Source organism: Salvelinus sp. IW2-2015, linkage group LG32, assembly GCF_002910315.2.
Source record: "Salvelinus sp. IW2-2015 linkage group LG32, ASM291031v2, whole genome shotgun sequence".
NCBI classification, from domain to species: Eukaryota; Metazoa; Chordata; class Actinopteri; order Salmoniformes; family Salmonidae; genus Salvelinus; species Salvelinus sp. IW2-2015.
The window spans coordinates 25055574-25071957 of NC_036871.1; the positions used below are offsets into that span (position 1 = coordinate 25055574).

General features: G+C 41.6%; 1 protein-coding gene across 15 annotated transcripts; it reads right to left on the reverse strand.

Moving 5' to 3' along the window:
- Positions 1-212: 212 nt before the first annotated feature.
- On the reverse strand, positions 213-15003 carry LOC111957302 (protein SSXT). Of its 15 annotated transcripts, XM_023978102.2 has the most exons (14): positions 14818-15003; positions 13848-13924; positions 13613-13697; positions 12763-12801; positions 12054-12213; positions 9981-10211; positions 9674-9835; positions 9224-9301; positions 7508-7555; positions 7300-7347; positions 6902-7024; positions 5339-5475; positions 4875-4937; positions 213-4105 (listed from the first exon to the last, which is right to left on the reverse strand). In XM_023978102.2, exons 1-13 carry the CDS (start codon positions 14884-14886, stop codon positions 4920-4922), a joined length of 1275 nt encoding a protein of 424 aa, XP_023833870.1. In that variant the 5' UTR covers positions 14887-15003; the 3' UTR covers positions 213-4105; positions 4875-4919. The 15 variants fall into 15 exon arrangements, with proteins under 15 accessions (XP_023833870.1, XP_023833869.1, XP_070292841.1 ...); XM_023978101.2 differs by lacking the exon at positions 4875-4937 and having other exon boundaries at positions 12763-12798; XM_070436740.1 differs by lacking the exon at positions 7300-7347.
- Positions 15004-16384: the final 1381 nt, after the last annotated feature.

Consider the following 16384-nt stretch of genomic DNA (forward strand, 5'->3'; position numbering starts at 1 on the left):
ATTTTTGGTGCAAATGTATCYGGGACCTCTCCTGATACATCTGGAATGCAGGGTGTGGTGGGAACTTACTGAGCTAATAGTGTACAGTAAATACATGAACAGATATTCAAAACAAGAAAATCTAAGTAAACTTAGACAACATTGTCTATGTCGTTGCATTTGAAGAACAGAGACATTTGAAGAAAGACCATTGCATAAAAATCCAACAAAAGTATATTAAAAAAATTCAAGCAATTTATTGTTGCAGTTTTTCAGTCACATACTGTACAGTTTCACATCACAATGACACTTACAGTAACATCATGTTGGCTACAGGGTAAATGAAAAACAAAACATTAATTACAAGGTATGTACTAAAGCATACCAAGGTTAGTATCTTTGAGGCTGACTGGAAACCAATCACCATACTTCTATCTTCTCTATAATATGTGCATGATGTATGCATATTGTACAAATGTATATCAAGCCCAAGGTTTCATAAAATAACACAACCACAGTCTGTCTAAGAGTGAAATGTTGCATGACATCATAGGAAATGTATCTCAAATCATTACAGCAAGACACTCAGTTTAGAGTATAACGTAACACTTATGTTATACTCCACATAACTCATATTATTCTGTTGGTGGTTACTTACGTTATACTCCATAACTCATATTATTCTGTTGGTGGTTACTTACATTATACTCCATAACTCATATTATTTTGTTGGTGGTTAACATACATTACATTTTCTTAAATGACAAAAACGTAAAAGTTTATTCAGGGGAGAAATGTCTTCCAACATTGTAAAGAAGACTCATTCTGTCTGAAACAAGCTTATGTGGGGCTGAACATACTGAATGTACGACAGTCTGACCGGGCAGTCTGTGGTCAATGCACTCCCTCAGACCCTTTATGGGAATATTCAGCACGGGCAAAATGTTGAGAAAGTTGCAGATAAAAACGTAATGTATCGAGCAGACACTATTCTCTTGAGAGCTGTGTCCGATGCACATTAGACATATGTTGGGAATATCCCCCAAMTGAATTCACCTCTTATCCAGCTACCAATAACAGAGCACACTGAAGCGCCAAGGCCATAAGATACATGCTTCTAAATTCAACTTTTAGGAGAAGCAGGGGGTACTGGAAGCATTCAGGGGCCCTATTAATAAACCGTCTCAGGCTAGGAGTGCTGATCTAGGATCAGGTCTCCCCTATCTATCTATTTTTTGTATTTTTTTTTACATATTATCTAAAAGGCAAAACTGATCCCAATTCAGCTGTCCTAATCTGAGACACTTTATGAATGCTTTGTGCTTTGTTTAGGTTTGCAAAGGGAGGGTGTATTACTTGAAACATTCAAAGTTGACCTGTAAACTACCAGAATTGTTTTTATCTTCCAAGGATATWWWTATWWTTTTTTTTACAAATCTGTCAGAAAACATCTAGTGGCCCATTTGTGTAATTCAGATTATGACAAGTGTCTAATAATCTCTGGCCCTCTGTGTGGGTAACAACATGTAAAATATCTGAAATATTTTAATCAGATGAGGATCGGCCCATTTTAAATGTCCACCTAAAATGACATACCCAAATCTAACAGCCTGTAGCTCAGGACCTGAAGCAAGGATATGCATATTATTGATACCAGTTGAAAGGAAACACTTTGAAGTTTGTGGAAATGTGAAATTAATGTAGAAGAATAACACATTAGATCTGGTAAAAGATAACACACAAAAAAAAAATGCATTTTCAGAAAATAATAATTGTTCCATTGTCTTTGAAATGCAAGAGAAAGGCCATACAATCAGATAGGAGTTTAGGTGTAATTTAGATTTTTGCCACCAGTTGGCAGCAGTGTGTGCGCAAAGTTTCAGACTGATCMAGTGAAGCATTATATTAGTACACTATATTTTGTATCAAGTCTGCCAGGAGTTTGCCCAAATGTGCCCGAATTGGTCAATTGATAAATTGTCAAGTACATAACTATAGAGAACATACAAAAATGCTATGGTAATAAAAAATGAAAGTTTACACACATTCAGGAAAGTCATACATGATTAATAATTAGCTTCCCTACAGAAAAAAAACACTAACCTTCACACATCTAGATGGCCGGGCGGKGCCGGAGACAGAACCCAGTTCCTACATTTGAATATAAAAATGTATTTTATAAAACAAAACTATGCTACATTTTATCTCTGGGACACCCAGGATGCCAAATCAGAGCAAGATTACTAAATGCAAGTACATTATTTACCTTCAGAGGTGAATGTATCAAACCAGTTGCCATGATAAGTGTTTTGTTGTTGTGCACTCTCCAAATAATAGCATGGTATTTTTTCATTGTAATAGCTACTGTAAATTGGACTGCAGTTAGATTAACAAGAATTTAAGCTTTCTGCCCATATAAGACATGTCTATGTCCTGGAAAGTTGGCTGTTACTTACGTCATTCTAGTCACATTAGCATACGTTAGCAACAACCGTCCCRGTTTAGGGACACCGATACCGGAGAGTTAAAAAAATATGACAAAGCTGTTCAACAATCCTAAATAAACTAAATGAATACCATTCATTGGTGTTTAATATGAGGGTTTCAGCATGAAATTTCCTTTATACGAACATTTATTTATTTTATGTCAATATGTTTTATTAATGTTTGGGCATCAAACTGGTGGCAGTTGTGAAAAAAGTAAATCATTAGATTAGTGAAAAAAATAATGTAATTGTTGATTAGATGCTTTTTGCCATTAATTAGGTTATTTTCTCTTGAAAAATATGGTAAAATAAAAAAATGTCACATACACCAGATAAGTCCAGAGAAATGTGGTGTTTGACATGGTCAGCCATGGCGTTCCTGGAGCAAATTAGGGTTAAGTGCCTTGCTCAAGGGCAAGTCGGCAGATTTTCCACCTTGTCGGCTCAGGTATTCAAACCAGCAACCTTTCGGTTACTAGCCCAACGCGCTACCTGCCGCCCTACTATCTAATATAAAACTCATGGACAATATGGTCACAGATATAATAAATGAACACTATATACGAATAGTTTTTAAAAGTTATTCAAGTATAGATTACCAAAGTTACAATAGATTCTGTTAATTACTAAAATTACACAATATTCCAGTAACTTTGGTAAATYACCRGTAGCTTTGCAACCCTAGTTACACACATACTGTAGATCTCAAAGTCAGAATACAGCCCCACTCACAGGTCATGTTCTGTTGCCCAAAGAAATAATGTTTCACCACTGATGCTCCAACACAGATAGGTGTTCTCAGTTTGTTTGAGGGCTTTCTATGTACAATCCATTCATAAAACCAAAGCATTCGATTTGTTCACCCCAAGCACATATTCAATGTACAAGTCATTGAAGAAGCAAAGGGAAATCAGGGGGTACAAATAACAGAAGAACAAGCAAAATAGCAGATGAAAACAATGTTAATCACAACTTACATCAAGAGACATAACACTGCAGGAGGAAAAAAGAAACAATATTCAACAGTACTCCAAATTCTTATACAAAATTAGCTCCATCTAAAAATCATAAAATACATGTTTACATCATCATCACATATGTTGACCTTGACATATAACATAGCCTTACAGAATTTTGTTTCTGGTGTAAAATCTCCTCACTCCATCCTCGTCCCACCCCTCCACTTCCCATTGGCATTATTGCTTCTTATGAAAAGGGGGCTATTAGATGGAGAAACATTGCCATACAAGAGTGTGAAGTTCAGTTCTGTATACTTCTGTCCTCTGTGATATAGACAAAATGAATTTTACGTGTAATTTCTTGCCCTTTTCGCAATCTGCAGTGCTCTCGATAAGGCAGCTCTGTTTGGTTTTAAGGCATTGCTGCTTTGAGACTTAACTCAGACCAGAACGGGAGAAATGGAAGTGAACACAATCATCTCATTACATAAGGCCCAGACATAGGGGATACAGAGGGCAAAGTGTGTGTGTGTGTGGGCGTCTCTGTGAGCTGCAGCCGTTATAAAAGTCCAGATAACAGTTGTACAGAGGTCAGAGGTTAGAGGTCAGAGCAGGGCTCTTGGTGACTGACTGAGTGACTGCCATGACCATCTCTCATTGCTGGTAATTTCCATATTGACCCTGTGGAGGGAGGAAGGGAGTACTGTAAATGGACATCTTAATTACTTTTCATCCGAACATCTGAACAAACAGGCATTTACTAGGGAAATGGTAATATTTACATATTTAAACAGAATGCAAACAAGCACATCTGTAGCAGCTAGTTATCAACCTTTTGTTACAGATACAGATGCAGACTATTCCTGTGTGGCTGCATTGGCTATATTTAACCAGCAGGTGGCAGCATGGCCACAGAAAAGCTCAACAGGAGGGAAGTAACTTCATGTCAGTTATACTGTAGCAGTAGGCAAAATGCTTCTCTCCGACTTGCACATTTCACATGATAAGAGGCCCATGTTTTGTATTTTGCAGGAGCATTTCTAAACAGGGGTCGAAAGTGGCTGCTCTTTAGGAATAAAAGTTTAGTTACACATTGATTTATTTTGCTTAAATTTGACTTACTTTGATCATATACTATTCTACACAGTGCATAATTAAATTACGCATAAAAACATTTAAATGCAGTATATTGCATGAAAAGGGATGAATAATAACCCAAGGCATGAGGAGTTATACTTTTGATTGATTTAGTCAATTCCAAACCATCAACATTTTATTTTTAAGTTCCCCTACAGAATATGCTTGAAGACCTCAAGAATAGAATTCGACCCCTGGTTACAAAAAGAGGTAAAGGTGGAAATCAGATGTTTAAATAGAAGACAGGAGGAGAAACATGACAAATGCAAATCAAGGCTAGGCGAACGGTCACACGTCCAGATTTTACCATTACCTTTGCTTCTTACAGAACTAGTCAGGGGTTCAAATCCCTGGGTCTTTATTTCCTCATGTGTCCCTGAATATTCAAAGATAAAGAATCAAAGTGTTGCTGTGGCCCCCGCAAAGGACCACAGAAAATACAGGGCAACACGTAGCTCTCCCCTCCCCTTCAACAATCTCAAAAGTCAGTTACGTTTAGGGAGGAGACACTACATTGCCCTCGCATTGCACTGCTCTGGTCTGACTTGCTGTATTATCCAATATTATTCAACTCGTCTTAAACTCCCCATACAATGTCAGCATGCACAAGACACCCACTCCACCCAGGTCTCTTGCTTATGGACACTCCCTGAACCCTGGATAAACTTCACGTTACATTTTTAACTTCTATCCATCTCTAGCCAACATATAAAAGGACACAATAAGAGTCACATACAGATAGAGGTTAGGCCTGCCTACTCATGGGCTCATACTCACCTGATCGTAGCCTGGGTATGGGCGTTGCTGCTGGGCCTGAGGGGGGCCGGGCTGGGGGCCCCGGTAGGCCCCGTACTGCTGCCCCTGACCCTGGGGGTAACCCTGGGGGTACTGGCCTGGGGCTCCCTGGGACGGACCTGGGGAGGGGGGACAGAGCAGAGAAAAAGGTTATGGATGCTGACTGAAACATGATGCTACAGTTCTCACACCATATAGGACCAGTTAAGAAGACTGGTCTGTTCAATAACAAAAAGCACAGTCAACCTGGGAGTATAACAGCGCGCTTGATTCACTGACTTTGTTTTGTTTGATGCCTATTATGCCACGTCTTGTTCTTGAACCATTGAGTGTCAATTAACCTTTATCTCCCCAATAGACATATCCACTGACAACCAGACAGCCAGCCAGAGGCATGGCAGAAAGAGACTGGTGGGTAGTAGTAGTATTAGTTGGGCCCTGGCCCATTTGCTGAAGTTTGGCTCCACATTATCACTGGCCTACTCTGCTGTGTAATGAGAGTCTGACTTGCTGGAGCTGGGTGTTAAGTTTTCTAATGAAAGGAGACATCAAGGAGATTCAGTGGGCCCTCATTAGATAAACGAAGCCTCATTAAAAATCACTCCATCAGACCGCCTCTGTATACTACCACTGCACTGCAGCTACCTTACCGCCGCGTAGCGCCATATCAGGCATTTTAACAGCTGATCAGTGATACGATGACTGACTGACTGGGCCAAGTCAAACGTCATTAGGTGCTCGTAATGCAGACGCCGCTACCGCAAAGCTTAACCTTGTGTGGCCCGCCTGCGAGAGCGAACAAGCATGAGCGCATGTGAGCCAGATGGAGCCCAACTCATAGCCTCTGCCTCTCTCCACCAGCTCATTACTGACATGAGAGAAAGGCCTCTGGTTCAGAGAGAAAGGAGAGCTGACAGGATTTTTAAAACGAAAGAGGGGGGCTGTGGTTCCCACACCCACAATGCCGAGGGTTATTACCCATAAGCGTGTCCTATTCCTTTCACTCTCTCGCCATCTCTAGCTTTCAGAGACCAGATACTTTCTATCACACAGTAACTAGGCCTGTACAGTGACCCACCATAGTACGAGAGGGACACCTAACACAGTGCCAATGTCTGCCAGCTACCGCTTCTGATCAATGTGCCAGTATGTGTAGCCTTGATTGCGCTGCTGCAACATTGAAAGTGCACCATTTCAATTAGCAAAACAGTGGTGTGGTTCAGTAAACATATGTGAGGCTCTGGGTGAGTGCCATTTGGAATTTTGGACTGACGTTTCAAGATAATGAAAAGGAAAGTAAATGGTGAACCCTACAGGATGAGTGTGGACTGACTGCCATCAGAGTAATGGCACACACCAACATCTATTTATTTCCCATTTCAGTAAATCAAAAAAAGTGTACAAAGTAATAGGCTATGGAAAAATTAAAAGAGAAAGAAAGAACAAGAGAGAAAATAAATAGTGAGGGAGAACAAGATGAGTGAGAGAGAGAAAGACCGAGACAGACAAAGACAGATTCAGTGATATTGCTTWGGTTCCACCCACCGTAGCCCTGTTGCGGTCCAGGGTATCCCTGCTGTCCGGGGTACTGCTGCTGTGGGGGGTAGCCCTGCTGCTGGGGAGGACCTTGCTGGTAGGCCTCCTGCTGCTGGCCATACTGGGCATTACCTACCGGGGGCAACAGAGCGACATTACGGTATCTGTGATATTACAGTACCTGAACCAGGTTTGACGACAACACAGCAGACATCAGTGCTTAGAGTGGCCAGAATCAGGCTTGGGGTCCATTTCAAGTCGGAAGGTAAACTGAAATTCAATTCCTAATTTTTCCAGCATGATTAGAATTTCAGTTTACTTCCTGATTTGAACAAGATATTGACCCCAACCCTGATCAGAATTGGTTTGAAAACACTGATTTTGGCTGTTAAACAAAGTTAACAAACCATGATCTTTTTCATAGGGGGACTGTTGGTTGGCTGCTGGGTCTCGCTCTGGCAGACATAACCCACAGGAGAAAAGAACCAACACCATGATTGGAATTTCATTTTACTTCCTGAATTGATTGAATTGAACAGGATATTGACCCTAATCCTGATCAGAACGTTTTTTGAAAACACTGATTTAGGCTGTTAACAAACAAAGTTAACAAACCATKATCTTTTTCATAGGGGGACTGTTGGTTGGCTGCTGGGTCTCGCTCTGGCAGACAAGACAAGAACCACAGGAGAAAAGAACCAACACTGTGAGCATGCCCATTGAAACATTAAGTTTATCTTTGTTTGTTTTTATATGCAACATGGTTGTTATAGTGACTCTTTTTTTAGCATCCTTACCTGACACCTGCTATGAGCCATTAATAAAACAAAACTGGAACGACAACATTTATGAGAAATGAAATATGTGAGTGAGAAATCATCAACGATTAAAAGTAGTCACGTGCATAGCGGTGAGGGACATGATGCCAGAAAACAGAGACTAGAACAAACTCAGAAAGCTTCAGCTGGCCAGGGAAGGCTTAACAGAGGAAATAATACCGGTATAGAAAGTGTACTTGAGTTATGTTATTAATTGTAAAAAGCTAGCATTTAGGCTACTGCAGTTATAAAACACAATAGCCTTTGTCACATTTGGAAAGAAGTCTCAGAAATGTCTCCGTAAAAGCAGAAGCATCACAAAAGTTCCATAAGTCGTGTGTTTTTAGCTTAGCTTCTTCCTTTTCCCCTGTGAGTACATTTCTGTGAAGCTACATAGATACCTCCTTGGTAGTATTGTTCTGAGGGATCAAAGCCTTGATCAGGGAACGGTGGCTGTAGTAAACCACCTAAAGCATTATTTCACAAGGAGATAGGAAGACATGTTATTTCATGTCCATGTTTGAGGTGATAAGTCAATGAGGGGGAAAGTCAGGGGATTAAAAATATACAGATTGTTAAATATCAGTACATATTTTATATTGCTTCAAGCAATGTCTCTGTGTGTGTGTGGGTATCAATGTTCATAAATATAGGTTTTGCAAAAGTGATAAGTAAACATTGGAATATTTGTTTCACTTTCTTTTGAGAATATACAGTTTTACAAGACAATATTTAAATCCTGTAATTCCCATTAGAGTACAACCTAGCTATGAGACTGGAGAGTACTGTGTCAAAGTTTGAAAGGGAGTAGAATGTAGACAACTCAGAAAGGTGTAAAAAGTGATTGATACATGCAAGAGAAAGTTATTAATTTAAGAATAATTGATGATGGGGATGCTATGATGCAAAATCACTATGGAGGGGTGGGAAATCACTGGTGAAAAATCCCAGTCCAACTAGTCTCCTTTTCCACCAGGAGTCTTCAACGCAACATCTGTCAACTCGTGTGTGGGGCTTCTGCTAAAGTAGGACCTCCGCTTCTGCTAAAAGCACCACCTAAGATCAACTTCCTGGATTGAATCGCGGTACGCATGGAGCCACACCTCCACAAGAAAACGGTTCAACAGAATAACTAGCTATTTGTTTATCGAAGACGCATATCACCGGTGGGATGGTGGGCGGGCTAAACCAAACATTAGCTTCCTTCTTGCCAGGCTTACAGAGCACCATGACTGTCCAACTGACATCTTTCATTCTCTATTTCCACAAATGTTCTAGATAACTGCGGTGGAACCAAGATAAACCACTGATGATTCGTTTCGGGTGTAAAGTGGTGCTGAGCAATTCACTGGCTTCAGCTGAGGGATGGTGTCACTGTCATACAAGTTGTTTTGGTACTCGCTATCCGCTGTCCTTCTACATGCCTCAATACAGCTTCTCTAAGTGAACGTTAGACGGACGGAGAGGTTTGGTTGGTTCTACGAGCGGTTGGTTGGAGGGTTGGTTCTCCTACCTTCTGAGGCTCCCTGTCCTGCGTGACTGTACTGGTCCCCATAGTAGTCTTCCTGCCCTGGGTACTGCTGAGGGGGTCCTACATACACACACACAACACACACAGGTTGATTCAAGGTGTTGTTGGGGCGGGAGTGGGGGGGAGGGGGGAATTTCGGTGTGGAAAGGGGAGTGAGGTTGGAATTTGGGTCGCTTATTTGATAGAGAGCTCCTGGTCCCCAAACTATAGTTCAGTTGTCTGGGGCTGACAACAACCTTCAGGACATCTGGGTATTCCTTCTATGGTAATGGGGCTACCTATGTCTACAAGCAACGACAGTGTAAGTGAAAGATAGTTCCACTTAAAAGACGAAGTGGAAAGGGGGTTACGGACAGGAGAAGAGGTTTCAGCCCTGTGTCAAGTCAAACCAAGCGCCTTGTCCCAGTGCCCACTCTGTAGAGCAGAGCGTACCTTGCTGTGGGGGTCTGTAAGGGGGCATGGGCCTCTGCCCCATCACATGGTTCCCCTGGCCCATCATGCCCATGGGGTTCTGCTGGCCCTGGTAGTGCTGCCCGCCACCTCCAGGGGGTATGTTGTACTGCTGGGAGGGAGGCTGCTGGTGCATCATGGGGCCTGGGGCGGGAACAACAAACACACACAGTATGCCATTACAGAAACTAATTTGAAAAAAATTATGGATGGATGTCATCATCAAAAGATGTGTATGGGTCAAAGAGAAGGTCTATCAAGGACACGTTTGTTTTCCTCTTTCCTGTACCTTGGTTAGGCTGCATGTTCATGTTGGGCCGGGGGCCGTAGTTACCCATGGGTCCTTGGGTCATGTTCATCTGGCCCTGGGCAGGCATGCTCTGAGAGGAGGGCACAGCGTGGTTGTAGCCGCCCATAGAGCCATGGCTGCTGGGGGGCATGTTCATGGAGCCGCTGCCAGGCATGTTGGGGGGCTGGTTGGGACCCGGCCCAGGGCCCTGCATGGGCATGTGATTAGGCCCTGAGAAAAAAAGAACGACAGATCATTCAACCTTTAGGAAGATATTAGACCATACAGTATAGAAATCAAAGATTTAATTATTTAATTAAAACATTATTAAAGCTTTCCTGAGAAAGTATTTTCTCCCTATTCTAATATTTACAAGCATGTGCGCTGTAGAGCCTTGACAACTGGTAATAACTGGTCAATCTACCCTGCGGCAGAACAAAGTAGACTAAATGTTAACAGTCTAGCCCCTAGGGCTGGGCGGTATACCGCTTCCCACACCAAACCCTGCCCCATGTTACTCAACGAGAGAGCAATTGCTCAACCATGGAGTCACAAGCACTTTCTTGCTGTTCACTTTGCATGGTTAGATAGATACAACAAGATGTTGGTGATAGCGATGCTGCTTTGCACAAATGTTCTATAATTACACTATTGGTTTGTGTATCTTACCGTCTGCAAACTACTACTTGTCTTTTCTTAGCAAGTTGTGGCTAAAATAATTTGCATTAGCCGCTAATGCTAATCGCTAGTTAGTACATTTAGCAAGCTAAGAGTCAGCTAGCCAATACAGCCTGGTACCAGTGCTGGTGTAGGCCTAGATAAGCATGTTGTTTGTGCAATGGTATATTCTAAATCAGAGGAATAGGCAAAGCATGAATATGTTAGCTAGCTTGCTACATCAGTGATGCGGTTCAAACACTTAAAACACCCTATCCCCTCAGCCCTCAAATTAAGTGGACACTTCTGATGATGTATCATGACGTCTGACGAGTATACACTTGCAGGCCGAGATAGGAAGGAATGATTTTTAAATGGACCACCCTTGGCCGGAAATTCGTCACTCGTACATCCCACAATGATTGTGTTATTGACTACGTTTGTTTATCCCATGTGTAACTCTTTGTTGTTTGTGTCGCACTGCTTTGCTTTATCTTTGCCAGGTTGCAGTTGTAAATGAGAACTTGTTCTCAACTGACCTACCTGGTTAAATAAAGGTGAAATAAATAAAAATAAATTGTGTTTTCAGCCACTGGTAGCTTGTGGGTGCTTTACATGCGCTAGTCATTTATGAGTGTATGTCTACTTAAATTAAATATATAACTATTAATATACGCCAACTGTACGATAGCTAGCAAATTAATTAGCTAACTAATATTAGCCTGCCTAGCTGGAACTTCTGAAGGAGGAAAATGTTTTATTTCTACAATTTCCAAAAGATAACCAAACAAAAACATACACTTGTATGTTGACTCCATTGATGTTGTTTCTAAGTTTTTGCTGAATTTTCTTAGTGGATGTACAATTATGGGGAGTTTCAGGCCCCGGAGTGAACATAATTGTACACTCGACTAAAAACGAGGGCTGAGGGGCTTACGTTGCAAACTTCCCTTGCTTGGCTTATCATTTGGACCGTCCTCCAAAATGGCGACGGGGCTTTCCCCAAGGGCATAAGGCGAGGGTGTCTTTTATGTTTGGACCGCAGCCCAGGTAATAAAACATCTAATGTAACACCTTATTAGGGTCCCCTGGAAACACTGACCAACACTTCAGTTCCTAACCTGTCAATAATGATTCAAACAGTACACCAAATAACTAGGTCTACATTTTTTCCCCATACCATGCAACATTGCAGATTTTTGGGGGTTTCAATTTGGATTGAACAGTATAAAACAGCCCTATTCTCCCCACACACAAACAAACACAACCACAGTGAAGTGGAGTCCAAGACAACCAGAGCTCAGACGGGTGACATCATTTAACAGAGCACCCTCCCCTCCTCTTCCAGCTCTGTGGTGTTGCTAGGCAACCCTAGTGAGTGAGACAGGGATAGAGGGAGGACGGGAGGTCACTTACCAGGCATCTGTCCGTTCATCTGGCTCTGCATGTGTGGGGCTGGGGGTCCGCCACTGACCATGCCCTCAGAGGGCATGTTGTGTCCGTGGGGGGGCTGGGGGCCCGGCGCTCCGCTCTGGTTCATCCCACCAGGGCCCATGGGCATGTTCTGAGTAGGAGGCTGCAGACAGACAACACAGAGAGGGCAACACCAGCCATGTTAAGATACATATCTCAGCCATGTATGAGAGAAAAAGCGGTGGGAGAGGGAGGAAGACTGATGGACGGATGACCATGGGTTCTTAAATGTAAGAACAGAAATGATCATGTTCAAAATAAAAGCAAATTATATTGAAGGTACAGGATTTAAAGACTCCGGCCTTTCTGTGGATATAATATGTTATATAATCTCTGGATTTGACATGTTATTCTATCATCTATTTCACAGCACCAGATTGCAGCAACAAGTAAGCCTATATAATAAAGCAGAACCTATCAACACAAGAGTATACCTTTACATGGCACAGTACAATACTATTGTACTATTGTAAAGGCCATCAATATTAGCCTATCACCAGCAGTCTATCTCAGAGGTATCACATATGAAGTTTCACAACAAAAGACCCTGTGTTTGAATATCAATCATATAGCCTCCAATGCACAGTATGAACATTGTGTGAACCAAGACACCCTATCATAAATTAACCCCCAATTCTCCACCCATACTCACTTCAAGCTTTACCTCTGGGGGAGTAGGGGAGTCACACTTCTGAAATCAAGTACAGAGCATCTAGGTGAACATTATACACCCCTTTGACCAACAGCAGGGGAGACAGGGCAAGCTTCCATTGGTGGCATATGAGGCATATATTATTACATTCAATCTCACATGCACCGCACAATCTATCGTCAGAGCTTGACAGGGTTAGATATACTGGGAATAGGATGGGAAACCCCTATACTGGCTTCATTTCCTGTACTGGTGGAATTTGGTGAAGTTCCTGACTAGCAGTGTAATGCATATAAAGAGGCTTGGCTCTTCTTAGCTCTGTTGTTGCATTTCTATGCCCTTATTTCAAGTCAGGATCTATAAATTATGATAACAGAATACATGATAGTTATGGAGGGAGTATTGTTAGACCACTTCATCAAAGAGTCATGTTTTGGGCAGCAGGTAGCCTAGTGGTTAGAGCATTGGACTAGTAACCGAAAGGTTGCAAGATCGAATCCCTGAGCTGACAAGGTAAAAAATCTGTCGTTCTGCCCCTGAACAAGGCAGTTAACCCACTGTTGGTTGCTAGGCCGTCACTGAAAATAAGAATTTGTTCTTAACCGACTTGCCTAGTTAAATAACGGTAAAATACATTTGTTTAAAAAAAAAAGCTCTGTGCTTAGTTGGAGATTTAAAATCACTGAACACAATCCTTGAACTATCGGGAGCCAAGAACAACACCGTATTTCTAATTGTACAGTGTCTGTACAACTTGATGAAATGTGTCAGAGTGAATCCAATTCAGCACCAATGAATTGTCCCCTTCTTGTAACATCACTGCCCTTCTCCGCCCTGGACCCATACTCACAGCAGGGAGCAGAGACTGCATGTTCTGATTGGAGTCTGCTATTGTGGCCAGGTAAACTAAATTTCTGTGGAGCATCTGCTGGTACCTGTTGACAGAAAACAGATAAAAACACATGTTAACGTTTAAAAGGGCAGGGAGAGGAGCCATCAATACACTGCAAAAACTCAGATACATGATAGTATGGAGCCTGAAAGCTCATCAGGTATGGAGATGTTGTACATAAAGTATAACTTACTGTGAACATTCTGCTGTCTTTCCTTTGCTCTGGAAGTCCATTATACATTGAATCAGCTGATTGTTTTCATCCAGTAACTGAAACATGACAGAGCAAAACCGGAAGAAAACTTAGTGTTCATATGCTAAACAAACCATACAACATGCACAAGGACTACTTTTAATTTCCACTGAACTTCACAAAAACCCATTTACTTGAAGAACAGTGCAGATACAAAGTTTGGTAACAGAATGATGGTTTGTGCTGTCTGTTAGCAAACTAGTCATGTGTAATTGTTAAAATTCGTCTATGTGCATAGTTGTATGGTTTGTCTAATTTAACAAATCATTGGTTTTTGTTTGGCATACATTTTAAAGTGAAAAATGATTTGAGAGAATACAGTAAATACAATGTAAAAAGGGTTGGGGAATTGTGATGCATACATGGAAACAATGTTACTTGTATTAACGTTTTGAACCATAGACAGTATAACTCCAGAGGACAAACTGTCGTTCCAATCCAGACTACTCATAAAATCATATTATTTTATTTGAGAGTAGAGTAGTATATGATGTTAATGACAACACTGTAACTAACTAGCTGGTCAAACTGCCTTTGCATTTTTCTCTACCTAGTAACAAAGCATGTGTCAGCTAACGTTACTGTTCTGTGTGCCAGCTAACAAAAGAAGCTAACAATCCAGCTAACAAAATACTAGTAGGCCTCCATTCATATCAGAAACAAATGTAATGTTAGTCCATCGAATCGACAAAAAAAATCGTTATTTTTAGATTTACCCACTCCCGCGAAGTTCATATTGACCGCGCTTTACCCTAGCAACATTGTTACCAATCTATTTCCCTTTACATAGCTAACGCTAGCTGCCTATAGCTCGACCTGGGCACTGGCTAGGCTAGTTAGCTATCTAGCTAGCAGCAGCTGGGTGCTATCCGCATCCATTCTGTTGGGGTGCGTGATAAAGATGAATTACCTTTTGAATTCCAGTGGGTGTTATATCACCCTTTCCACGTTGTCTATGAGGTGCAAACGCCACCGACATGGTGATTTGCTATTAAGCGAAATAAACTAAAACATAGAACTAAACAGCTAAAAAATATGTAGAACTCAAACCAGGCAGTTTAGAATATGAACTAGAATTCTGCCAGCAGCACAAACAATGACGTCACTTTCATACGGTAATGAGGAACCTTCACAATAAAATCCCGCATTTCAAAACATTGCAAGGTGAATAACCAATTCAAATGAAATTGCATTTAAAAAAAATCAATGGCCACTTTTATTGTGCAATTTTTAAGACCAATAATACAAAAATACAATGCTGACCCTGGTATGTTAAGAATATTGGGCTGTAGAGAGAACTTTTCTACTTGTCTCAGATAAAGTGGGGTGGGAAATACTCATTAGGGTCTCAAATATGCTTAGTTTCAAATCAAATCAAATGGTCACATACACATGGTTAGCAGATGTTAATGYGAGTGTAGCGAAATGCTTGTGCTTCTAGTTCCGACCGTGCAGTAATRTCTAACAAGTAATATAACAATTTCACAACAACTACCTTATACACACAAGTGTAAAGGAATGAATGTACATATACATATAAATATATGGATGAGCGATGGCCGAACAACATATGCAAGATGCAGTAGATGGTATAGAGTACAGTATATACATATGAGATGAGTAATGTAGGGTATGTAAACATTATATAAAGTGGCATTGTTTAAAGTGACTAGTGATACATTTATTACATCACATTTTTTATTATTAAAGTGGCTAGAGATTTGAGTCAGTATGTTGGCAGCAGCCAGTCAATGTTAGTGATGGCTGTTTAACAGTCTGGTGGCCTTGAGATATAAGCTGTTTTTCAGTCTCTCGGTCCCAGCTTTGATGCACCTGCACTGACCTCGCCTTCTGGATGATAGCGGGGTGAACAGGCAGTGGCTCGGGTGGTTGTTGTCCTTGATGATTTTTTTGGCCTTCCTGTGACATCGGGTGGTGTAGGTGTCCTGAAGGGCAGGTAGTTTGCCCCAGGTGATGCGTTGTGCAGACCTCACTACCCTCTGGAGAGCCTTGCAGTTGTGGGCGGAGCAGTTGCCGTACCAGGCGGTGATACAGCCGGACAGGATGCTCTCGATTGTGCATCTGTAAAGGTTTGTGACTGTTTTTGGTGACAAGCCAAATTTCTTCAGCCTCCTGAGGTTGAAGAGGCGCCTTCTTCATCACGCTGTCTGTGTGGGTGGACCATTTCAGTTTGTCCGTGATGTGTACGCCGAGGAGCTTAAAACTTTCCACCTTCTCCACTACCRTTCCGTCGATGTGGATAGGGGGGTGCTCCCTCTGCTCTTTCCTGAAGTCCACAATCATCTCCTATGTTTTGTTGACGTTGAGTGTGAGGTTTTTTTCCTGACACCAAAATCCGAGGGCCCTCACCTCCTCCCTGTAGGCCGTCTCATCGTTGTTGGTAATCAAGCCTACCACTGTAGTCTCGTCTGCAAACTTAATGATTGAGTTGGAGGGGTGCGTGGCCACGCAGTCAT